Source organism: Ipomoea nil, unplaced genomic scaffold, assembly GCF_001879475.1.
Source record: "Ipomoea nil cultivar Tokyo-kokei standard unplaced genomic scaffold, Asagao_1.1 scaffold2942, whole genome shotgun sequence".
NCBI classification, from domain to species: domain Eukaryota; kingdom Viridiplantae; phylum Streptophyta; class Magnoliopsida; order Solanales; family Convolvulaceae; genus Ipomoea; species Ipomoea nil.
The window spans coordinates 1108546-1136215 of NW_017619370.1; the positions used below are offsets into that span (position 1 = coordinate 1108546).

The 27670-nt window shown below is 33.2% G+C and overlaps 3 protein-coding genes and 1 long non-coding RNA gene across 4 annotated transcripts; all 4 read left to right on the forward strand.

Moving 5' to 3' along the window:
* The first annotated feature begins 739 nt into the window (after nt 1-739).
* On the forward strand, nt 740-4118 carry LOC109162436. Its single transcript, XM_019311138.1, has 10 exons — nt 740-892; nt 970-1041; nt 1228-1237; nt 1327-1423; nt 2665-2741; nt 2864-2948; nt 3026-3155; nt 3243-3527; nt 3628-3852; nt 3936-4118. Exons 1-10 carry the CDS (start codon nt 740-742, stop codon nt 4116-4118), a joined length of 1317 nt encoding a protein of 438 aa, XP_019166683.1.
* A 1436-nt stretch (nt 4119-5554) lies between these two features.
* LOC109162437 lies at nt 5555-7529 on the forward strand. Its single transcript, XM_019311139.1, has 6 exons — nt 5555-5618; nt 5727-5951; nt 5999-6179; nt 6288-6488; nt 6641-6942; nt 7135-7529. Exons 1-6 carry the CDS (start codon nt 5555-5557, stop codon nt 7527-7529), a joined length of 1368 nt encoding a protein of 455 aa, XP_019166684.1.
* A 77-nt stretch (nt 7530-7606) lies between these two features.
* Nucleotides 7607-8170, forward strand: LOC109162438. Its single transcript, XM_019311140.1, has one exon. It carries the CDS (start codon nt 7607-7609, stop codon nt 8168-8170), a length of 564 nt encoding a protein of 187 aa, XP_019166685.1.
* A 16921-nt stretch (nt 8171-25091) lies between these two features.
* LOC109162473 lies at nt 25092-25319 on the forward strand. The gene is made up of 2 exons (XR_002051094.1): nt 25092-25131; nt 25218-25319. It is a non-coding gene; the product is annotated as an uncharacterized LOC109162473 (long non-coding RNA).
* The last annotated feature ends 2351 nt before the right edge of the window (nt 25320-27670 follow it).

The window sequence follows — 27670 nt, forward strand, 5'->3', positions numbered from 1 at the left end:
GGCAAGTGGATCATTCTTCATTCATCTGTGTGTTCTCCATACAACCACAACACATCTATATATAATCTCTCTAGATATTAAAGCCATAAGATTTCGGCCAATGAAATGGCACCATTTTCCCGCTCAAACTATACTACGCCGTTTCGGTTGATTCTCGGTATCAAAAAAAAAAAAAACGATAACAATAAATCATTTCAGTTTGTATCTTAATTGAAGAATAATAAATCTATATCTATAAATCTATGATTAAAATTCGTTTTTCACAGTCCCAATTATCTGGGAATGTGGTCAGTCGCCTTTGATATTAATGCGGCGGCCAACAATTGAATTCCAACCATTATAAACGAACAACTATTTAGAAATACAATACAATAGAAATACAAATACATACAATTACGATCTACATACAACAGATACAGGATATATATATATATATATATATATATATATATATATATATATATATATATATATATATATATATATATATATATATATGAAGGGTAATTACAGTTTCCCATGTGTCGTTTGTTCTTCCAATGTGTAGTCTCATTTGGGGGGCAAGCGAGAGATCATGACTCATTTGGAACTTCTCTACAACCCTCTATAAATTCTTGGTATTTAGTTGATTGCTTTCTACCATTGTTCTCTTGCGTTGTCTACCATTCTTATCTTCTTCAGTCTAACTTGGCTATTCATCTTTCTTCATTGCTTTCAAATTTCTGGCCGAATTCTGCAAATGGCTCCTGTTTTTATTCTAGGCAAAGACATCAAATTGTCTACTTACAAAAAAGCTATCAGGCTATGGTTGATTCGTACCTATACGGTACCCGAAGGGCGCAACAGTTCGGATATCATCAAGAGTCAGGAATGTGTCTTTCATGATGCTGAGGTAAGTTCTCTTTCGATTTCAACTGCCTGCAAAAAATGTAAAATTTGACAGTCAATATATATGTTCTTTGTTGATAGGGTACATACATTCATGGGAACATCCCTAAAGAGTGTGTTGAAGAGTATTCTAAACTTTTGAAAGAAGGGAAGGTTTATTCCATCAAAGATTTTGCAGTCATATCCCAATACTACCAATAAAAAACTACTGATCATAGCTATATGATCAGATTTACTCATGAGACTACTGTTGAGAGACACAGGCGCAAGGGGTTTCCCTTACTAATGTTTCGGCTTAAGTCTTATATTGACTTAATGAGTTGCAATGTATCTGAGAAGCATCTCATTGGTATGATTTCTAATTCCTCTTTTCTCTATATTATATATCCTATATCCTATGTTTTCATCTTACTTTGTTTTGTTCTATTCCCATTTTAGATGTGATTGGTAGAGTGGTGGAGTACTACACTCCAAAAGAGATTCTTATAGCTGGATTTCCCTCCAAATTGGTGGATTTTCTCATAGAAGATGGCCAGTAAGTATGCTTACTTTTCTAAATTTATTTCCATATAAAACTGCATAAAATTTGCATTTTTTTTCCTAATTATAATATGCTTATAAAATGGACATGTGTGTTAAATCTTTTTGTCACCAATACAGTAAACATAGACCTTAAAACTTACAATGAATAAGCTTTCACTTACCTCTTACATATCTGTAACATTCCTTGATGAACTCAAGTTTCTGATCTGCCACTGTATAGTTATGCCAATCTCAACCCATGCTTTTATGCATTCAATCTGTGATTAAATAAGAAATTTGCTATCAAGCAGATTCAAATAAATTTTAAAATTGAAATCAGAAACTAATTGAACTTACAATCAATGAGCTTTAACTTACCTCTTACATATTGTTATTATCCCTTGATGAACCCAACTTTCTGATCTCCCAATGTATATTTCTGCCAATCTCAAACCACTGTATAGTTGTGCCAATCTCACATCATGCTATTATGTATTCAAACTGTGATTAAATAAGAAATTTACTATCAAGCAGATTCAAGTAAATTTTAAAACTCGATCAAATCAGGAACTAATTGAACTTACAATCAATGAGCTTTAACTTACCTCTTACATATCTGTATTATCCCTTGATGAACTCAAGTTTCTGATCTCCCAATGTATATTTCTGCCAATCTCAAGCCACTTTATAGTTGTGCCAATCTCAAAGCATGCTTTTATGTATTAAAACTGTGATTATTACTGATTAAATAAGAAATTTTCTATCTGAAAGTTGACAATTAAATTTTAAAACTCAAATCAGAAACTAATTGATCTTACAATCAAGTAGCTTTAACTTACCTCTTACATATCTGTATTATCCCTTGATAAACCCAAGTTTCTGATCTCCCGCTGTATATTTGTGCCCATCTCAAATCATTTTCAACAATCAACTCAATATAAATGTACTTCCTGTATCTCAAATAAAGATTGTATGTAAGCAAGTGTACTGTCTTGAAGTGATAAATCATGCTAAAGTAAACTGTGGATATGAAGTGATTAAGCTAAAACATATATTATTCAAAAATACTTATCTTGGTCAGTTTCTGACTGTACTGCTTAAAGACTTCTTTATATATCACTAAAAGTTATAGTTTAGTTTCAACTGCAGTTAATGAACTATTATATAAGTAAAAAGCATAAACAATCAACTCTATATAAAGTTAATCAGTACAATATATTTTATCTACTTACAATCTGTTTTACTAATTTTTAGGGGCAATCATCTGAAGTGTACTGTCTGGGATCAACATGTTGATACGGCCATGCATTATTTCAAAACTCATGTGGAAGGTCCTTTGATTGTTTTACTCCAACTCTGTCGAGCAAAGAAAGTGGATAATAAGTTCATGATAAGATATTCTTTAACATCTATATTGATTATTTCTAATCAAATTTGTGTTTGTAATATGTAGATGAATTCAGGATTTCAAGCTCATACAACGCTACACAACTATGGTTTAATCACCCTTGCAAGGAAGTCCAAGAATTTAAAGACAGGCAATTCCAAATAATTTGTATTTCTAATCACCTTTCCTAGATCAATGATGAATTAATCTTAATTCTTTACCTTGTAGTTTGAATGTTGATACCAGGCCACCTCTAAGTGCACAGACTGTGTCTCACATGTCTCATGGCAATGCTGCTGAGAGTTCAAAAACTCCTATAACCGTAACTACAATCGAGGATCTTTATGAAAGAGCCGAGGTACATTGTAACTTACTTTAACCTTAACATTCTATTTTGATTTTTTTTAATCCTAACTTAACAATTTTATTTAATTTGAACTACCAGGAGGGCTACTACTGGGTTCCTGGAAGGATTGTTGCTGTGGAGAGTACTACCAATTGGTTTTACCATTCATGTAGAAGTGAGGGATGCTTTAGGAAATTGCATTTGAAGAATGGGACTCTGCAATGCCTAAAATGTGGCACAAGCTGGCAAGAGGGAAACCTAAGGTACAGGCTCATTGTGAGGGTAGGTGATAAGATCACAGATGCTCCTTTTCTTTTGTGGGACAAGGAGGGCTGCGAGATAATTGGAAAAACTGCATTCGACATAAGGACCAAATACTCAATGGTATTTTTTTTAAACCTTGAGTAAAAAAAGTACTAATAGACAGTCTTCTAAATATTTTTTAAAGTTTTGAAAGCTGACTAAACAGTTTTGTTTTTTTCAGGATGGGTCTCCTCTCCCAACCGGTATGGAAGAAGTCCGTAATAAGGCTATGGTCTTCAAGATTTCTGCTAAGAGTGATCACTTCAAGAACCGAGCAATAGCTATACCTGTGGTTGGAATAGCATACGATGAAGATTTAATTGATCACTACTGTCCCTGTTTAAGTGATGATCAAGATCAGCTATCAAGGATGTTAAATGAAGAAGATCCAGATGCCGAGTCTGATGTAAGTATTTAATTAATGGTCACTTGATTCAATAAACTAACTACTTCATGGTCTAACTAATTTTTTTTTCTTATTTATACCAGGAATCTGAATCGGGTGATGAGGCAAGCAGTCCCAATCCTATTCAAGCTAAGAAGCAAAAGGTGGATGAACAAGATGAACCCCTGGAAGCAGTGTCATCAAAAAGGAATTTACTTGATCAATTTTCATCAAGTAGAGATGTTAAGAAAGCAAAGGCTGTTTTGGTTAAACAGGAGAAAAATTGAGTTTCTGTTTTGTGGTTCAATGATGGACAATATGATATTGGTGATTTGGGTGCTCATGTGTTTTTGTAATCTGGATTTTGATAATATGTACTACTGAGTACATATTATGTGTGATTTGTGATGGTTTGACAAGGATATTATGCACTGTGTTTAAGTGCTTTCTTTTACAGTCTTATAAATGGTCTTTATATGTTTTATGTTGTGGTTTGTCTATTTCCTAACTCATTGCAGGTATGAACAGGCAGATATCAAGTAGCAAGCACAAGAAACAGATCTGCAAGAAACATGATAGCTGAAATTTAAAAGTACTTATCTTTGAGGGGTAGTATCTCTATTGTTGTGGTCTTGAACTTTCAATACACCTGAAATAAAGGAATTTGTTCATTCATCAGTTGCATTAGATATTTTGATCCAACTGTATTTGTTTTTAATTGAAGAATAAAGCTATGATTACCATGGTATACATTTCTGACCTATTTTACTTCAATAGCACCTTTTTGGCTGTGTTCTATTTTTTTTCCATGAGTTCATTTTTGTCAACATCTGAACTTGGCTTCAAAATCTTTTCATGACATTCTAAAATACTAAACTACTTTATAATAGATCATATAGAAAGTCAGCCAACATTTGAAGGTTAACCAAATCAAGAATATCATACAAAACATAGTGAATATCAAATTGAAATATCATGGCTTAAATATATCTAAACATTAAGTAGTTTATATAGCTAAAAAACAGACTCCTTCTTTTCAATCAATAATTGAAATAAATATTTCAATAAAGGACTACAGCTTAAATACAGAATCAAAACAGTCAAGTAGTAAATACTTTTTTTTTCTGAATGCTACTAGCTCTATTACATTGTAGTATCTATTCTCAACCTACTGAAACACAAAGAGCTAATAACACCTCCACTGAGGCTCGAACTTACAACCTTCCAAATAAAAGTCCAACCCGGATACCATTAGACCACATAGTCCTAGTTAAGTAATAAATACTTAAGTCTATACAAAGTCTTACAACATATAATTTCTAACCAAAACAATGATTTTGAATACAAAACATGTTAGTGCACTTAAATACTTATGTACTGTCTTAAGCAGATAACAATTTGCAGTAATAATCAGAAGTATACCTCCATAAAGCTGCTAACGAAACTGCGAAATACATAGTAAATGTTACAAATCTAATTTATTTGCTACGTTTCAGATATTTTACAAATTACAGAGCTTACATAAATAGAAAATTCCAATGGAATTTTGTGTCAAAGTTGTGAAATCTTGAACGCTCGGTTAGCCAGGTAAGTAAGTATAACATGACGCCTTCATTTGTTGTATTTTCCAGTAGTGGAATGCAATAGATCACATTAAAGATTTTTGCAACCAAGGAAACTCAAAGCTGAAGATAGGCCATATATAGTATGCCGTGTGTTTAAAATGAAATTAAATGCACTAATTAAAGACATTCAGAAAGAGAAAATTTTTGGAGTGGTAGATGCAGGTAATTTAGGTGATTTCATCAATATATTTGATTATTTTTTATTGTTACATATCTTTTAAATAATTAGCAATTTTGAAGGTCTAATTTCACATTGTTTGTTTTTTGCAGTAATTTACACCATTGAATTTCAAAAAAGGGGACTGCCACATGCACACATTTTAATATTCTTGAGCAACAGTAACCCTTACCCTAATCCTAAAGATATTGACATGATCATATCTGCCGAGATTCCAAGTCAATTGTGCGAACCTGAGTATTATCAAGCTGTAGCAGAATTTATGATTCACGGTCCATGTGGTGCAGTTAGGAAGAATTCACCTTGCATGATAAATGGTATGTGCTCTAAATTCTTCCCCAAAAATTTGTTGAAAACTCAACAGTGGATTTTGATGGATATCCAATATATCGGCGTAGAGATAATGGTCGTACAGTACGGAAAAATGGGATTGACCTTGATAGTAGATATGTTGTTCCACACAATAGACATTTGCTTATGAAGTACAGGGCTCATATTAATGTGGAGTGGTGCAACCAATCTAGGTCAATAAAGTACTTATTCAAGTACGTCAACAAGGGTAATGATAGAGTCACAGCTGAATTCTACAATAGTGGGGTGGAAGAATCTACTTGAAAGATTATAGATGAAATCAAGATGTACTATGACTGTAGATATATTTCACCCCCTGAGGCCGGGTGGAGGATTTTTGCGTTTGACATACAATTCAGGAATCCATCTGTTGAGCGGTTGAGTTTTCATCTCCCCAATGAGCAATCAATAATCTTTCTTGACGACGATTTGGTCAATGATGTTGTAAATCGACCGACAGTAGCTCAAAGCATGTTTACTGCCTGGTTTGAGGCTAATAAAAAGTACGTGGCAGCGAGGGAGTTGACTTATTCACAGATGCCAACCAAATTTTTTTGGAAAAATGATAAAAGAGAATGGCAACCTAGGCAAAGAAATTGGCAATTGGTCGAATCTTTTATGTGCCACCAAATACTGGTGAGATTTTTTATCTTAGATGTTTACTTAATATAGTTCGTGGACCGACTTCATTTGATGAGATTAAACAAGTAGATGGTGTTCAATACAGTTCATTTAGAGATGCATGTTATGCACGCGGATTAATCAAAGATGATAAAGAGTATGTTGATGCAATCACTGAGGCAGCAACTTGGTCTTTAGCACATTCGCTACGTAAGTTGTTTGTTACACTTCTGACATCCAATTCAATGTCCAAGCCAGAAAATGTTTGGGAAATGGTTTGGCAATACTTATCAGATGATGCTCAATATATTTCTAGAAGGAACCTCTCAGTCTCAGGTAACATTTATTGTTATATTATTAATTATTCATATCCATTTTTTAAAGCTTTACATCTTACGTTTTTTTATTCTTATATTGTAGATTTAAGTCTAAATGAATCTCATTTAAAAAATTTTGCGTTGCTTGAAATGGAGAAGTTGAATGCTTGGAACAAATCTCTATGAGATTATCCACCTATGCCAATGCCAGATGAAAACAACGATTGGTTTTCTGGTAACAGGTTGTTGTTCGAGGAGATGTCATATGATAGGGAAGATCTATTGCATCAACATAATTCGTTGCATCTGAAACTAACCGATGAACAGTTAGTGATATACAATAAGGTGATGGCAGATGTTGAAACTGAGAAAGGTGGAATGTATTTCGTTTATGGTTATGGTGGGACAGGAAAAACATTTTTGTGGAAGACAATTTCAGCAGCTATACGGTCCAAGGGCGAGATAGTTCTAAATGTAGCATCAAGCGGTATAGCTTCATTGCTGCTACCTGGTGGTAGGACTGCACACTCCAGGAAACTATACCAATTGCTGTTAATGAAGATTCCACTTGCAACATCAAGCAAGGCAGTCCACTTGCTGAATTGATAATCAAATGCAAACTAATCATTTGGGATGAAGCTCCGATGATGCACAAACATTGTTTTGAAGCATTGGACCGAACAATGAGAGATTTAATGCGTTTCAAGAATTCAAGGAGCTCAACAATGACATTTGGCGGGAAAACAGTGGTGTTGGGTAGAGACTTTAGACAAATTCTACCCGTTATTCCAAAAGGTACTAGACAAGATATAGTGCAAGCCAGTATTAATTCATCTTACCTGTGGAATAATTGTGAAGTTCTTCGTCTAACCAAGAATTTAAGATTACGAGGTCTTACTAATGAAGAGGATGTTCAGAAGTTAGATAGTTTTGCCAAATGGATTGCGGATTTAGGTGATGGTAATCTTAGTGAAGACAATGGTGTTAATTGCAATATAATGATACCGTCTTCAATTGTATTAGAAAACAAGGTTGATCCTATTAGGCAAATTGTTGAAAGCACATTTCCTGAGTACCGTTCTGGGAACATGGATGAAAGACAACTGGAGAATAGAGCTATATTAGCTCCAACATTAGATGTTGTTGATGAGGTCAATGAATACATGAATGGTATTAATCAAGCTGCTTCAATGACATACTTGAGTTGTGATTCTGTTTGCAAGGCGGAGTCAAACTTTGATATGTAATCACAAGTACACACAACAGAATTTTTAAATAGCTTGAGGTGTTCAGGTGTACCAAACCACTCTCTAACGCTGAAAGTTGGAACTCCAGTTATGCTGTTGAGAAATATAGATCCCTCGATGGGGTTGTGCAATGGTACAAGGTTAATAGTAACACAGTTGGGAAATCATGTTATTGAGGGAAAAATTATAGCTGGGAATAACGCAGGTACAAAGGTTTTGATACCAAGACTATATTTAACTCCTTCAGATCCAAGACTTCCATTCAAGTTTCAAAGAAAGCAGTTCCCACTGATGTTATCATATGCAATGACAATCAACAAAAGTCAAGGTCAGACGCTTTCACATGTTGGTTTGTTACTGAAAAAACCTGTTTTTAATCATGGCCAATTGTATGTTGCAGTTTCTCGCGTCAGTAATCCAGATGGTCTTAAGGTCGGTCTTAATATGTGGGGAGTCTAGAGGTCTTTTAAATAAGACTCAAAATGTAGTTTATAAAGAAATCTTTAATAATTTGTAATTGTTATTTCATTATTTTACAATGAAATATTTAATTTTGTGTATTTGTGACGTCTATAACCTTATTGACCATATATCGTGAATAAAACAAATTTTAATATATTTCGGCATAATATTATGGCCGTGCATCGCACGGGCGCAACTACTAGTATACAAATATAACAGAAGACATAATGTAGTCATTAATCACATGACCATTACACAATGAATAATAATAATGGCCATACTAAATACATTATTTATAACAATAACAACCCATGGTTGGACAGAATTAGTATTCCATTTCCACCTAATTTTGCGAAATTGCATTTCCCTCATTTTTATGGAATTAAAATCACATGCCCCTTGGTATTTCAATTCTGTATTGGTTGGGAATAAAAAGAGATACTATTGAAACAAAATTACCCTTCTATTTTCTAACCTAAAAAATACCCTCACAGACAAGATTACCCTTCTATGATTTTTTTTTTTTTTGATATAAGCTTTTTAGAAGCTTAACATTTTATTATGTTTAACTAGGTTGTGTACTTTTACTTTTATGAAGTTTTTTGGATGTGAGCTTCTGAAGCTTAACATTGTATGATTAAGTTAATTTTGGGAGCTATTAAATATGTTATAGTGACACAAGTTTATATCCAAAGTGTCCAAATAACAATTGCATTATAGTTTTGGCAAAAATTTACTTGTCATTTAGGAATAATAATAATAACAATAACAATAACAATAACAATAACAATAACAATAACAATAACAACAATAACAACAACAACAACAACAATAATAATAATAATAATAATAATAATAATAATAATAATAATAATAATAATAATAATAATAATAATAACAATAATAATAATAATAATAATAATAATAATAATAATAATAATAATAATAATAATAATAATAATAATAATAATAATAATAATAATATGAGCATTTTGGTCTTTATATACTCCCTCCGTCTCATTTTATGTGTCTGGTTCGGTTAACAAGACTTGGCTGGAGTTATTTTTAATTCAATTTTTCATAATATTAAATTTAGTATTGATATACAAAATTTATATATTTAGAAACTAAACTAAAAGTAATATTGAACACAAAAATAAAAAAAAAATATTTGAATACGTAAAAAATAATAAAGAAAATAAACAAAGAAAGAGCTGGTTTGACTAATGAATAGTAAGTAAGACAGACTAAATGGGACAGAGGGAGTACTACTTAATCCATTCCAATTCCCAGGGATACCAAACACTGAAATTGAAATTTTCAATAATTCTATTCACACAAATCAAACATTAGAACTTAAATTTCACTTTATTTCACACTATTTATCTCCTATGAAATTGCAATTCATTTCCCCCTAATTTAGACATTTTATTCAATACGAAGATTAATAATCAATACATAAGTGAATTTTATTATTGATAGATATATTAGAGATGAACCCAAAACAAACTGGCCCAGTGAAGCAGAGCAAGACAAGTCTGGTTGGACTAGGGGCCCGAGGTTGAGTCTTGTGCTCGACCCCGATTACCAAAATTGAGCCCATGGCTCGACCCTAGGCCATCATGGCGGAGCCCCGGGCTCGTCCTCGTTCAAGCAAGCCGGACGTGTTTATTAAGGTTGTTGCAACTAATTCCCTGCCCCTATTCGTGGGTTTGGGGGGTTGAGAGATCACTTAGTATATATTCAATTGTAATCTTCTTTTTAAAACGTCTTCAATCCATTTGTAATAGCATTACAGTATTCCTAAAGACAACATTCTTGTCCTTTACCATTAACACATATTATTGTATTTACGTTCATATATTTTATCTTTTATCATTATTCTTTAATTATCGGGTTAAGTAATTCGGCTTACCCAGGATAATTTAATCCATCATTGGTGCTTTCATTGAGAGCTCGACATACAAGCTCGAGCGTGCGACTTATTAGCTATGGCAAGGTCGAGATCCAACTCTCGCAACTCTTGTAACTCACGCAACACCCGTGTTTTTCCGAGTGGAAACATCCTCAATGGGATCGCAAGCCGGCAAACCCTCTCTCGGGGGACAATGGGCTGAACACCTAGCCCCAAAAGCTCAAGTTGACGGGGAAGTTAACTCACCCCACATCGGATTTGTGAGGAGGAGGTCGTGCTAATCAAGACAGGTAAGAGTACCAATGAGCAAGTAGGGGGAGACCAACCCTAGCTAACCAAGTTCGCCTTGGGGCAGTTGGGTGCCTGAGTGTCGGCCTGAAACCTCCTAGGGTCGAGGCTGACTGCAAATGATCCCCAGGTGGATGAGTCATTTTCACGAACGTTTCCAAGCCCCATCACGACGAGAGCAAGCCTCTCAGGTGGAACATTTGGGAGAGACTGGTGATTGGGCTCCGAGTTCTCACTGTGACGAGTTTGAGTAGCTTCAGAAGCAAAATGGACGAGCTCCAAAGAAAGATAGATGTTCGGGAAAGGTCCCCAATGCCCAGGGACGAGCTGTCCACCCCATTCACTAAGGAAATCATGGTCGAGCCCCTCCCCAGAGAGTTCTATTTTCCTACGATCATGGCCTACACAGGGGCATCAAACCCTAGAACTCACCTCACCCGTTACCGAGCAGCCATGATGATGATGGAGCCAACGATGCTATCATGTGTCGATGTTTCTTCATCACCTTGGATAGTCAAGCCCAAGAGTGGTTTAGGTCCTTACCAGAGGGGTCAATCATGACTTTCACCGACCTCACCAAGCAATTCATGTCCTACTTTGCGAGCAACATCCAGAATAAAAGCCATTTCTCTCATTTGTGCTCGGTGAAGTAGAAAAACTTGGTGATCCTGGCCAAGTTCCTTGGCAAGTGGAAGAGGGAGGCAATGGGCGGGGGTCTCGTGCTTTGAAGGTAAATCAGCCATTCTGATTTTTACCAACGCCTTGAGCTCGGGTGCTTTCCATCGCGACTTCAACCAGACCCGCCCAAAACTTACTCCGAGCTGATGGACCGGGCAGTGAGGTTTGCGGACGCAGAAGAGGGTGAAAAGCGGAAGAAGGACGAGAAGGAAGGGTGAAGTCAGAAGGATAAGGCACTCCAAGTCCAAAGAGGATTGCCGAGCGAGGAGGCTGTTGCGCCGCGAGCATGTTGAGCGCCCTAGGTTAGCTCCCATGTGATACCTGACATCGCTGACACAACCCGTAAACACTATCTCTTTGATGGATTATCGTGTAGATATCTCGCTACATCCCGTACAAGCCCACCTCATAAAAAATCACCCCCTCTTTTGCCAGCTTCTCTTGACCTGCATCTATGGTGAGCCGTGAAAACACAAGCTTGTCCATGTGTTTCTTGGTGTAAACCTCAACGTCTCAATGTGCCTCTTCTTCCCAGCCTCCCCGAAAAGGGGGTGTAGTGGTTGAATACTCTCTCTCACTAACAACTTTTGTAAGTTCGGAGAGTCGGGGACCAGTGAGATGGATATATTAGAGATGGACCCAGAACAAACCGACCCAGTGAAGTGGAGCAAGACAGGTTCGGTTGGACTCGAGGCCCGGGGTTTGAGTCTCATCCCCAGCCTTGGCTACCAAATTAAAACCAAGCCCATGGTTCGACCCTAGGTCGTCAAGGCCGAGCCCAATGCTTGGCCTCGGCCCTAGGCTGCCAAGGCCGAGCCCCGTGCTCGGCCTCAGCCAGGGCCTCGGCCTCGGTCAAGCAAGCTGGACGTAGTAAAGGTTGTTGCAACTAATTTCCATATTTGTGGGGGCGGTTGAGCGATCACTTAGTATATATTTAATTGTAATTGTCTTGTTAAGCCATCTTCAATCCATTTGTAATAGCATTACAATATTCCTAAAGACAACTTTCTTGTCCTTTTCCATTGACATTCTTGTCTTTACATTCATATATTTTATCTTTTATAATTACTCTTTAATTATCGGGTTAAGTAATTTGGTTTACCCGGGTCAATTTAATCCATCAATTATTATATGTATGAATTATATTGAATAAAAATTCTTTTATGTTTAATTTGACTCACACCTATGTTTAATTTGACTCACACCTCCCGATGGCAATTTATATCCTACACCACGGCGTACATTGCACTATGCGCCCAGATGCAAAACGACGTCGTTTTAATTTTTTTTTTTTTTGAAATTTCCCGCCCCAGTGAATGGCAGTAGGCTTTTCTTTAAAAAAAAAACCCGCTGTTCAAGAATGTACATAATGTTATACTTGAATACACATAATGTTATACATGAATACACATAATGTTATAACAAAATATACATACTCTTTTTAAAAGATAATACACATAATCTAACATAATACATAATAAACATAAACAATTAACATAATACACATCAACTCTTAACATAATACACACAAATTTTCTGATTCGGATGTACATAATTGTATAAAAACAATGTACATAATTGTATAAAAAATACACATAACTGTATGAACCAATACACATAACGTTGTGAACGAATACACATAATCTCAGCAACTTCCTACCGCGCCTCCCAACACGACCCCAAAACGACGTCGTTTTGGGAGGCGCGCGGCGCACAGTGCTATGTGCGCCGTGGTGTAGGATATAACGATTGCCTCCTGAGCCTCAACTTTTTTTTTTTTTTTTGCTTTTTCTCTTTAGTTATTTTCCTCACTTTTCTAACACTAAGTTCAATCGCTTGTACTCTTTTTCTTTTTCTTAGCATGAATTACTTTCTATATAACCTTTCCCTGTTAAGTCTCATGTGTTTGCATCATTTCTATCCATCATACCACGTTGGATATGATGCCGAACAATTATAATTTTAGAAACTAAGTGAATTTTGATTTAATTGCATAATTTTAAAATGTTTAAAGATCTAATTTTAATTTCTTTTGAGTTGGATGGTTTAATTGCATTTTTACGTAAGTTTAATTAATGACCTATTTAAACATTGTTACCAAATTTCTTGACCCCATATTTCACTTTTTTAAAAAAAAAAAATGTTTGAGGATTTCTACAGTCAATATTCTTGAATTGTAGCACACATTGTCATTGATTAAGCAAAAAGGAAAGAAGGAAAGAAAAGGACTATTCTTAACACTAAGAATTCCTTCTTTATTACTTTTTTATTGATTGAATTTAGAAGTTAAGAAATTTCACTTTTAGTCTCTAACTATTTGATATTGGCACATTTATTGTTGAATTTTGTAGTAAAAGAAGAAACCAAGCTCAATGGTATATTATTTCTCACACTAGAATTAAATACAAAACAAATTATAAATAGGAGTTTGTCAACCAGAAAAATCTATTTATCAGCTATACAAGCTGAACTAACTTATTCAACAAAAATAATGAGTTGATCTAGTCTACTCCTACTCTAATGCATGCGTGGCTTCTTGTGGTTGTAGATTTTAACACCCCCTCTCAAGCTAGATCATATACAGAGTGTATGCCTAGCTTGGTCTTGAATGTATATTATTTTTGTATTAAATGTACATTATTTTACAATATACAAAATATGACCCACACAACTTTTGTGGACCATGGTCCACACAATAACGATTGGTATGCATATAGTGCAATTGTTATGCTGTGCATCTGTGCATCCGTATGCACCATGCATGGTGCATACGGATGCAAAAACGACGTCGTTTTGACTAAAAAAGAGCGTCCCACTTAAAAAAAAAAAAAAAAATCAGGTTCGATTCCCCTCAACAACATTATTGTGGATATATAGTTATGAATTTGTGAATATATAGTTATGAATTTATGGATATTTAGTTCATTCATTGTGGATATGTAGTTCATTCATTCTGGATTTTGTGTTATTCATTCACTGTGGATATATAATTATGAATTTGTGGATATATAGTTATAAATTTGTGGATATATAATTCAAATTAGAGTTAACCAAAATGGTCCCTCGACTATGCCGTAATTACCAATTTGGTCCTCGACTATCATTCTTACACGATTTAGTCCTCAACTATGTAAAACTTACCCAATTTAATCCTTAGTTAAATTTTCTGTTTGTTAAATGTTAAATTGAGGACAAAATTGTCATTCTACGAGATTTCTTCCTCCTCCTCCCTATTAAACACCCACTCCACCAGACCTTGCGAACTCATTGCCTCATCCCCGCGTCCCATGGTTCGCACGCCGCCTGGAAGGCTCCTAGGGACGAACGCAACAGCCTGTTCTTCAGCTTTGGCTTTCAGATATACAATATACAATTTGCAGGGAGATTATTGAAACGGAATGGAGGAACGGAAATGGGCAATTGCAGGGAGCGGCTAAGATCAACCATGGGGCGTTTACAACATCAACCATATATCCCCACCAACTTTTACTCTCCTCCCAGTCGATTTAAACGGCCAAGATCAAATTTTTATGTAAAGGGCATCAGGGAAAAACCTGAGATCAAATTTTTATGTAAAGGGCATGAGGGAAAAACCTGAATGAGATTGGTAATGAGACCAGAGATGAAGAACATGAGGCCTAAAGGGACAATAATCGCAGTCGCAAACGCCATGATCGAACCCCTTTCCAAATGTATATATAGATATACAGGGAGATAAATATACAGAGTGAGATCAAGGATTGAGGTGAATGAAGAGACTGAAGAGCAGAGTAATCTGTGCAATGCTATTCAGAATAATATAAACAAATAAAAGCAATAACAAGCCGATAATCTAGCAAGACATTCTTTGATGAAGAACATTTATATTTATATATACTGTATATATGTGTTTCAGTGAATCCAATGGGAACTTGGAAGGTTGATGAACAATCAACGGAAGAACCGATGGTGGCACTGCATTACTGCAATATGCTTTTAAACGCCATTTTCCCAACCCGTTTCAAGAATCTCCCTGCAAATTGTATATTGTATATTGATCGATTATATTCTAACTGGGGTGCCTTTTTCTCACTGACCATCTAGTGGCTCTGGCGATGGAGGAACGCTTCCATCTTCTCCAGTGAATCCTGGGATGTTGCTAGGAAAGTGGCATTCTGAAAGCCAAAGCTGAAGAACAGGCTGTTGCGTTCGTCCCTAAGAGTCTTTCAAGCGTCGTGCGAACCATGGGGCGCGGGGATGAGGCAATGAATTCGCAAGGTCCGGTGGAGTGGGTGATTCTAAACTACTGTTGGCATGGTTGGCGTTGTTTAATAGGGAGGAGGAAGAAAGCTGATATAAGGACAATTTTACCCTCAACTTTAACGTTCAACAAACAGAAAATTTAACCAAGGACTAAATTGGGTAAATTTTACATAGTTGAGGACTAAATCATGTAAGAATGATAGTTGAGGATCAAATTGGTAATTACGACATAGTCAATGAACCATTTTGGTTATTAACTATTGCCGGGAATCGAACCTGATTTTTTTTTTAAAGTGGACGCGCGTTTTTAGTCAAAACGACGGCGTTTTTTCATCCGTTTAACAGATGCACAGCATAATTTGCCCATATTGTGTGGGCCAGAATCATTTAATAGGGCCTCTTCAAAATTTTGAGGAAATCATTATTGGGGCTCTAATTTTGTCCAGTTCTTCTTGCAGTTTGGATCCAACAGAAGTTTACTCTTGGGCTCTTCTATAGAACTTGAAAGACTGAGTGTCTTGCTTGTTTTAATTTACCCAAAAAAAAACTATCAATGTTGGTATGTACACCATTGCATAACCTTTTACATTTTTTCGGGTGACGAGAAAAATCCTAGCCACTACGCAAGGATATATTCTAAGTAAACTCTACTATGTTCTTGAGTAATAGTGTGTAAGACTTTGTGTAACAAATTCGATCGAGAGATTGTTGGCAAAAATCGAACTTATGACTTGCGAGTATGAGAATAATTATCCTTCACCCACTTGTCATCTCTTTCAGAACAATATTTTATAATTTTAGCCTTTCATTGTTTATTAATAGTTCTGATTCTTTTAAAACCTATTCAAATAATTATTATTTTTGAAATAATTATGAAATATTTGATTTTGATTTCAATCCCGATTAGGATGTTTGAACCAAAACTAGGAAAACAATTGGAGCAAGAAATTAATGAGATTATAGTTTTGTGTGGGGAGTAAAGACAACAATTTGTGGACATACCAGATCAGAGTGAATAAGGGGACCAGGTGTACAATACTTTGCAGGCAATTTCACCATTCAAAACCCCTTTTTATGCCGACAACTTGCCCATCATAAGACACAATGAATACCTAGTGTTGTTTGATGATGTGTTTTATTTTGTATTTTTAATATTTTGCACACCTTATTATATATCACCATAATTCATACCCATCATTCTCTTTTCGGTGGTGAGGAAAATTTGCATTCACTATCTGTATTGTGTGCGCTTCATAAATTTCGTCTTGAGAGTATAGCCGACAAAGGACAATAAAAAGATAAACCAACATAGATTGTCTATAGCTGACCCGTTTAAATGAAGAAGACCAATAAGTTGCTCTTATTGAGAGTCAAACTTAGAACCATAATTATAGTTAACAAACCAACCAATCGACCAACTTGGTTGGGTTACTCCTATCCATCAATTTTCTGGCACTAGGGCGTTGATGATATTACGCGAGTTTCTTACAGCTTACGTAGAAATTTTAGACACAAACCCAGAGAATACAACTTCCTTGCAATTCATAAGGTCACGAGTTTGATATCATACCCGATATAAACAAAATTAGTATTAATCTTGTAATTTTAATTAACTAATCTAGAAAATTTGTGGACGGACAAAAAAAAATCAATCTTCTTACTCTCTTATTCGTGTTGGCAATTTCTACCCACGTACTGAAATCTTCCATACGTTCATCACTAGTAATAATAAGTCAATAATGTCGACCTCTCCTCCATAATATGTTGTTTTTATGATTTCAAGGAACGCTCTTTATAAGTTTGGTACTATACATATATGTGTCGTCATTCAATTGCTAGGTATATATACGTGTCAGCATATATATGTATTTTATATGTGGAAAAAAATATTTTTCTAACGTAAAAAGTAAGATGTAATATGAACGGTTCAGATTGAGTAATGTAGTTTTTTTTTTTTAAATTAAATACTATTTGGAGTAATGTAGTTAAACAAATTAAATTTACACAATAATAACTTTCACAATTTTTTGTAACTAAAAATGCACATTTTACTGTATAAAAGTTTAGCTTTTGCATTTTTGTATGCACTGTTTTTCGCACTTCATCTCACTCTTATGTAGGTGCGTGCGTGATTGAATTCAAAGATATTCTTACAAAATGACATGAAAGAGGTGGTCGAATCAACGGAGCATGATATCGTCTTTAAATATCACGAGTTTAATTATCTCCAACACCTTATCAGTTGGGTCTGTTTGTACCGGGTCTTGTTAATGCGATTTACTTATCCTGTATGTTTGTCGATTATTGCATAGAAGTAAGGATGTCAATTGCCAATTGGTATATATGTAGAAATATTTTTGTACATAAAATCATAATTTTGTTTTCACTGGTTACAAAAATACGACTACTCTTTTTATTTATAGTAACTGTTTAAAAAAAATTGTTTCACTATTTAACATGATAGCTAGAACACTAAAATAAATAATCATTTGTGATTCATCTAATAAAGTGTATTTCATTATATTCACAATTTTCCACCCACGACCATTTAATTAAAAAAAAAAAAAAAAAAAAAAAAAAAGAAATTTATAGAATGTTGGACGGTCCATGTTGATAAGAATTTGTCTGTGGGCATGCACGTCGTAGTGCCTGCCGTTTGACAAATTGGATGGCTACATGCATACATAAATCATGGACAAAGTTTTGAAAACAATGGCTTACACAAAACATGCATTATGTTCCAACAAATGTATGCGTTACGTTACAATTACAACAATTAATTATAGAAGCCATAATATAATACAACAATTGTTTTCAAAAAAAAATATATAATACAACAATTAATTATAGAAGCCACAATTAGTTGGCGTGCACAGCCAATCGGAGAGGCAGTGCAACAAGCCTAGCCTCAAGCTACTCGATCGATGAATTTGACATCCAGTCTCCTCAACCAGCTAGTCATAGTCTTCGACTACTCTACAACTTTAGTAGGTCTATACTTCTCCCTAGCTATCGGTCTTTCTTAAGAACATCCACATCAGGGAAGAAATGAGGGTTTAATGTCAGGTCATTTAATTTGGGTGGGGTTATTAACAAGTGTGGGAAAGAATTAATTGACAAATTATTTAGCCTGCACATGCACAGGGTTGAGAGCATGTAAAAAAAAAAAAAAAAAAAAAAAAAAGGGACACATGTTGTGCCATTCGCGCACAGCCAATGGCCACACCGGTGCGTGCACTGCATGCGCCCGTGTGGCGCGTCAGGCGCACTGACGCACTATTTTTTATTATTTTTTTTTTGTTTTTAAAATTCAGTTTTCTCTTCTTCTTTTTTCTTTATATCTCCCCTCCCACATTCTATTTCCTAATCACTCTTACAAAAACCCCTTAAAAATCGCACCAGAATTTAACTGATAATGTTGCTCTAAGGTGATCAATTGGAAGAGTCTCTCTAAATCAATTTCTTGGGCATGTTTTAATATAGTGGGCTTTACTGAATTACTGTGCAGGTTATTAGACTAGTTGCAAATTATACCATGGATCAATGTCTACCTTACATTGTAGACTGTGGTCCAAAAATAACCTTCAAATTCTGTATCTATAGTTGACACATTATGTATCTACAGTTGATAGTTTTTGTACTTGTAGAGTTGTAGCTATCATATTATGTATAAGCAATTATCCAAAAATAACCTTCAGATTTTGTATCTATATACAGTTGATAAATTTTGTACCTGCAATTGATAGTTTCTGTATATATAGCTATCATATTACGTGTCTGCAATTATCAAATTATTTGTTTACAATTCAAAAACAGTTAACTATAGGTATATAATGTGTTAACTGAAGGTACAAACTTTTTGAATCAGGGTTCACAATGCAATATGAACTTTGGTCCATGGTATAACAATCGTAAACCAGTTAGATTGGTTTATAATCCCACCATCAATGAAATAATGGGCGAAACCAGGTTAATCCAAATAACTTGGTTAGTCTAAATACATCCTAGTATGGTATGGCTTTGGTTCAAGTTATACAAGATAACTAAAGTTATATTTTTTTTTAGAAATATAAGATTCTAATGTTTGGTTCAAGTTCTGCAATTTAATTTCCTCGGGAATGTAACATAACTTTTACATATGATTTTTAGCAATTGTAAGGGAATGTTAGATACTCTTCCATTTCTTAGGTGTTCTCACTTTATCTTGCCTTAGTTAATTATTATTCAAGCTCTTAGTTAATTAATTTTAAATCTTACTTTTATATTTTACCATTATCTTATTTATTTATTTATTTATTTTAATTTTGAAATTTATTAAAATACATAAAAATAGGTTAACAGTATTCAAATAAAAATAATCATCATAACATTAAAAAAAAAAAAAAAATTCTTCAACCAAATAGATTTATAATACATAGCTCAGTTTTAAACCAAATACATGGTGTTGGGAATAATAGTTTTATAAGATAATCAAACATTCCCGACAATCTAACATTTCATAAGATAATCTAATATTTTGTGAACCAAACGCCTCCTAAATGTCTGGACACTTTTTGATAAATATAAATCTTATTTATAATTTCTAGGTAGATGGTGTTGGGAATAATAGTTTAATAAATACATGAACATGACAGTTATGGAAGAAGAAAAAAAATAGAGAAAAGACATATGATTCAATTTTTATTTATTTATTTATTTTATTGAAGCAACGTATGATTCAATTTAATTTGTCATTCTCACTTAAACTAACAAATTAACAATCAATGTCATTTTTTTTTTTTTTTTTTTAGCTTGTCTTCCTAAAAACGATTTAACTAATCACAGTCTATTTATTAGCGTTTAAAGAGATGTTATTGAGGGTGGTTGTGGTTGACATTTTTCTATTTTTTATTTTTATTTTAATAGAAGATGAAGACTCCTTACTAAGTTTTTTTTTTTTTTTTTTTGGTTTTTTTTTTTAATTCTTAAAAAGCACCTTAATGGGGTGATTAAGTTGGTGGAGCATCATTCTTGTATATAAAGGTCATTAGTTTAATTATTATCAAGATCCTCTTAATACATGGTCCTTCTAATCCTATTTACCTTTCATGTGTGGTTTGTGAATTAGTACACATAAATAAAATTTATGTAATGCACACCCTCAAGTAATGACTACAAATTTTTTTAGTTATTCAAAAATAAAAAATAATTAAAAAAAAAAAATCAAAGGCCAAGTTGACCAACAATTGTTTAGTGTGCCACGCATTATATTATTTTTCGTTGAATTTTTTTTTTATAAGTATATATGTGTAGACCTTACATTAGTTTAACTATTAATAATTAAAAATTGATTGATATAACAACCTTTTAATTAATCAATATTATTTAAGTCTTTGAGTTCATCCATTGTATTATATTGCATATATGTAGACCTTACATCTATTGGGATCGATACATCAAATTGTATTACGTGTGATCTAAATGTATGTATGCAAAAAAAAAAAAATATTCTCTTGATCTCCATAAAAAAATATCAAAGTAAAACTTTTTAAAGACGGAATATAAATAAGAATCATAATTTCTATACGTTTGGTGTATATTCTCTCTCATTTGACCTGACCTTTGTAGGTCAAACTATTCTCTTGACCATTGGTTGATTATTAGGGTTCATCAATGATTAGGAGTTTTAGTAAAAAAATACGGAGTCAATTTTATAATTATTAAAATTTTTAAAAGCGACTTTCCTTTGATAATTATTTAAAACTGGAAAGTTTAATAGTCGTAAGATTATTTTAACACATTCTGCAAGAGCCGTTCTCACCTAATCCCTATATATCTACTATATCTACTATACTATGATTACAATCTACTATCTACTATCTACTATACTAATAAGAGTGCAAGAGAGTTAGGTCTATAATGGGTAGAAAAAATATCGGTCAAAATTTTTAATCAAATGAATGGCTCAGATTGATCAGATTTTAATTTTTCCTTAAGATTTCATAATTTATCCTTAATGAATATGATTATTTGTTAACTTTTTCGTTAAATATTATCTTTTCTGTTAATTTCTGTTAGTTTACTGTAACTTACTCATTGATTTCAATAAGAAATGTCTTAGGTTCGAACCCCATCCCAATCAAAGTTGGCGTAATTAGTACTCTATTTTACTCTTATTAGATTTAGTACTCTATTTTATTCTTATTAAATTAAATAATAATTTAGTAGCTACAACAAAAAATAATACATATGCATTTCTTTAATTTAGAATTATGTGTATATCCTACAATGTCTTTATTCAAAATTTTTTTATTCATTATCAATAAATTAAATAAGAGAAATAATTTCATTAGTTATATTGTCTTTATTTTCTCCAATATAAAAATTCTTTACATTCAAATTCATCAATTGATTATATGTGCTACATTGTCCCTACAATGTCTTTATTTAAAAAAAATTATTCATTATCAATAAATTAAATAAGAGAAATAATTTCATTTGTTATATTGTCTTTATTTTCTCCAATATAAAAATTCTTTACATTCAAGTTCATCAATTATATTTGCCACATTGTCCCTACAATGTCTTTATTCAAAAAAAATTATTCATTATCAATAAATTAATTAAGAGAAATAATTTCATTAGTTATATTGTCTTTAGTTTTTCTCCAATGTAAAAATTCTTTACATTCAAATTCATCAATTGATTATATACAATAAATTGTCTATTATCTTTTTTTGTGCACTATTTTTTAATTAATTATCAAAGTTATAATACAAAATAATGCTAAATATTTATTTACTAAGTATTTTATGAATACCATGAAAAAATTTTAATAATGCTAAAAAATTTTGAAGCAATATGTTGTCTTGGAGTACCCAGATGAGGCGGGGCGAGTTGTTAATATCTATGAAACGATTACTGAACAGCTAAGTGAGTTTTAGTTTAATTTGATTGTTTTAATTTGGTAACTTTGGTCTGATGTGTTGTTTTAATCTAAGATGAAGATGAAGATAAAGCTGAAGTTGAAGTTGAAGTTGAAATTGAAGGTGATGCTGCCGGTGAGGTGGGCGAGGATGTCGAGGAGGATGTTGAGGAGGTTGTTGGGGACCAGAGTGAGGCATGGAGTTGTTTATTCAAACAAATCAAAAAAAAAAATTATATCCTACTGGCACTTGGACAAAAAACAAAGATGTACTGCCCTCTTTTGAAATTATTACAGCTGTCCAAGAATCCACTCCTATGTAGCTTTGCTGCCCAAGGGCCAAGGTTTGCGTGTTCAAGACCTTGAAACAGCCTTGCTTGAAACTTGTATGCAGCACTTTGCAGATAATAGCCTCGTCTTTTATGTGAAGGTTTTGAATGGTAGTCTCAACTTGGACATTTACATTTTTTGTTTTGTTTCATAACACTTTTTTCATTGTTATTATTTTTCTTTCAAAAAGCAGTCCCATCACTTCTTCCCTCAAGCTTCTTTTCTTCCTAAGCTCTTTTCGACGATTATGGCGTCAAGAATCGAAAACAAGGAGGCATTGATACAGAAAGTCCGCACCATGCATGAAAAAGCTTTCGACACATTCAGTAGTATATGTCAGGAGCTAAAAAAATGCCAACTCCAGAATTATAGCTAAGATCACTGAACAGTTTGGAAGGAATTATGAGATCATGGACAACATGTTACGTAAGTTTGATGATCGCAGTACTTATATTTTTTCATTAAGTGTGATTAATTAATTAATTAATTTATTTATTTATTTTTGTTTCAGGTGATTTAGATATTTATGTTGTTGTTTTGTTTAATACTGCATTACCATAACATAACAAAACAAACATAAGACAACAATTCAAGGTCTGTTTTGGAAAACAGTCAAAGAAAGGAAAGGGCTTCAACAGTTTAGTCTAAAGAACATTTTACATTAATTGAGTTCAAATCTTGAACCCCCATTGCCGCCGTAAACACAATGTTATGCCATTTTACGGTGATGACAGAGTCTACCCGTCCAGTTTGAAAAGAAGATGGTATCAGAGCAAAATCTTGGGCATATAAATTAGAATTGATTGAGCTCTGATACAGATGCTATCAGAGCTTAGGTTGCGAAATCTTGAACACAAGAAATAAAATTAATTAGGCTCTGATATAAAGTGATATCAGAGCAATTTTATAACTGATTTGAATTTATTTGGCTCTTATACAGATGATGTTTATCAGGGTTCATCAATGGTTAGGGTTTTAGTAAAAACATACGAAGTCAATTTTATATTTAGAGAAAGTATGTATTTTCACATTTATTATTTTAGTAAAATGTGTTTCCACATTTATTATTTTTACGCACTGGACAAAGCTATGTAACTTCTGTTTATTTTACAGTACATGCAAAATTTAACATTTGACAATGTTTCTCTATCCCAACGTGTGTGAAAAAAAAATCAAATCAAATTAAATCAAAAACAATATTCTGCTCGTACTGTCTGTTGTAAATAAAAACAATAATGTCCTGATTACAGCTAACAATTTTGCTGGCATGTTCTGCCCCTTCACTCAAGACCTTGAAATATGCCCTTCACTATTTCCGATTTTCCAAGCCCTTCTTCCAGTTCCCCATCCCTTCTTTCCTTTTCCTTCCAAGCCTCCTCCTCCCTACTTTTTTACTACTACATTATCGACCACAAGTTCTTATCTAATGACTTTTTGTCATTATTCTTCCCATCCCAGCTTTTGGTCTACACTAGAATAAAAAGTGGACAGGGAAAGAAGAAATATGTTACAGAAACAATTTAAAATTATTAATAGTTCTGACTCTTTTAAAACCTATTCAAATAATTATTTTGTATTTCTAATATTTTGCCACGTTATTATATATCACCATAATTTGCTAATAGTTGTTATACCTTAATGTTTTTAGGGGAGCGCGTAATGGATAAGCCAGTTTAGACTACGCTAGTTTAGCTGTTATGGCCTCTGTGTGCCCCTGCCCCTGTACTATGACTTAGACTTATGGTCAGTCGTTGTTTGTTGTAGTGTGGTGTAGTTTAGATGTAGCCTGTTTGCACCCCTTAAAAGACTTGTTCCGTTTATTTTAATATATTAATTAATGGATTGTCGTTATTTTAGCGGTAGTTTAGATGCGGCCTGTTTGCACCCAAAGACCACTAGCTGTTATGGCCTCTATGTGCCCCTGCCCCGTACTATGACTTAGACTTATGATCAGTCATTGTTTGTTGTTTTGTGGTGTAGTTTAGCTGTGGCCTGTTTGCACCCCTTAAAAGACTTGTTCCGCTTATTTTAATATATTAATTAATGGATTGTCGTTATTTTTATTTCATAAGTTAAACTGTTGCTTTGGAGGTGTTAATTCAAGAGTTGTTAATTCGTATACAGAGATCGTTGACATGCTATGTAAGTTTTAATTTAATTTGATTATTTTAATTTGACAACTTTAATTTGATGTTTTGTTTTAATCTCAACTGAATCATCTTCTAAAGCTAAAGAAGATGATGTTGGGCACCAGACTGACCTGAGCGAGCAATGGAGCTGGTTATTCAAAGCGTTGAAAGACCTCTTAAACAAAATTTGGGACATTTTTAGAAGAGATTAGGTATGTTGATTTATTTTAAAGTAAACTACGCGAGTAATAGTGTGTAAGTCTATGTGCAACTAGTTCAACAAAAAAACAGTTGACAAGAATATTTTTTAGTAATAGAAATTAGAATCATCATTAACTCACTTGGTCATCTTTTTCATAACAACATTTTACATTTTTACCCTATCATTTTTTTTTATTTAATTGTGATATGCTCTCTACTATTTAATGTATTTGATTTTCTTTTAAAAAAAAACTAATTATTTTATTTATTTGTCTACTTTGGGGATTAGAGTTAGGCATGGAGTTGTTTATTCAAACAAATCAAAAAAAAAAAAAAAATCCCAGTTCACAAGTCCTTCTTTCATTTTCCTTCCCAAACCTCCTCCTCCCTTCCACGATAATGGAAAACAAGAAGTTATCGTTAGAGATGATGCCCAGCCATCGTGAAAAAGCTTTCGACGCATTCGAGGCTATAAATCTTGGGTATATGAATTAGAATTAATTGAGCTCTGATACAGATGCTATCGGAGCTTAGGTTGCGAAATCTTGAACACAAGAAATAGAATTGATTAGGCTCTGATATAAAGTGGTATCAGAGCAATTTTATAATTTATCGTTAGAGATGATGCACAGCCATCGTGAAAAAGCTTTCGACGCATTCGAGACTATAAATCTTGGGCATATGAATTAGAATTGATTGAGCTATGATACAGATGCTATCGGAGCTTAGATTGCGAAATCTTAAACACAAGAAATAGAATTAATTAGGCTCTGATATAAAGTGATATCAGAGCAATTTTATAATTGATTTGATTTGATTAGGCTCTTATACAGATGGTGTTTATCAGGGTTCATCAATGGTTAGGGTTTTAGTAAAAACATACGAAGTCAATTTTATATTTAAAGAAAGTATGTGTTTTCACATTTATTATTTTAGTAAAATGTGTTTCCACATTTATTATTTTTACGCACTGGACAAAGTCATGTGACTTGTGTTGATTTTACAGTACATGCAAAATTTGACATTTGACAATGTTTCTCTAGCCCAATGTGTGTGCAAATAAATAAAAAAATAAAATCAAAAACAATATTCTATCCTACTTACAGTTGGACAAAAAAAACAAGAATGTACTGCAAATTATTACAGCTGTTTAGCTTAGCTATCCAAGCAAGGTTTGCGTGTTCAAGAGTCAAGATCTTGAAATACAAATCCGCCACTCACTTCTTCTCGATTTCTATTCGTCCCAGTTTCAAGCCTTCTTTCCTTTCCTTCCAAGCCTCCTCCTCCTATCCACGATTATGGAAAACAAGAAGTTATTGTTAGAGATGATGCTCAGCCATCGTGAAAAAGCTTTCGACGCATTCGAAGCTATAAATCTTGGGCATATGAATTAGAATTAATTGAGCTCTGATACAGATGCTATCGGAGCTTAGGTTGCGAAATCTTGAACATAAGAAATAGAATTGATTAGGCTCTGATATAAAATGGTATCAGAGCAATTTTATAATTGATTTGAATTGATTAGGTTCTTATACAGATGGTGTTTATCAGGGTTCATCAATGGTTAGGGTTTTAGTAAAAACATACGAGTCAATTTTATATTTAGAGAAAGTATGTGTTTTCACATTTATTATTTTAGTAAAATGTGTTTCCAGATTTATTATTTTAGTAAAATGCGTTTCCACATTTATTATTTTTAAGTACTGGACAAAGTTATGTGACTTGGGTTGATTTTACAGTACATGCAAAATTTGACATTTGACAATATGTGACTTTTATAAATTTTTAATTTATCACTCTAACATAATTTAGTGAGTAAATATCAAATGAACTTTATAAACTATACTACATTTTATAATATTTATAAGTTATCAAATAATATTAAGATTTATATAAAGTTTTAATAGTACAAGACTACAAGTTTAAATGTATTTAACGTCATTTATAAATTTTAATTAATTTAGTAGAAAATCATATTAATTTTAGATTTTGAGATTAATAATTAAAATATTATTTTAAAGAAAAATATTAATGGTTATGTGTATATTAACGTCATTTAAAAATATTAATGTGTATGTTTGTGTGTGTGTGTGTGTGTGTATATATATATATATATATATATATATATATATATATATATATATATATATATATTAGTATTGATGTATTAAAAGGTTATAGTAGTTTAATTGAAAAGAACTTAAATTTATTACTATAAGGTTAAGAGTTCAAATCTTATTTCAAACAAAATATATCAATTTATAAAAAAAAATTATATATTTTTAAAAAAATAACAAATTACGGGCCTAGCCCGGGATCGACCCACAAGAAGCCCGGACCCAGGCTCGGCA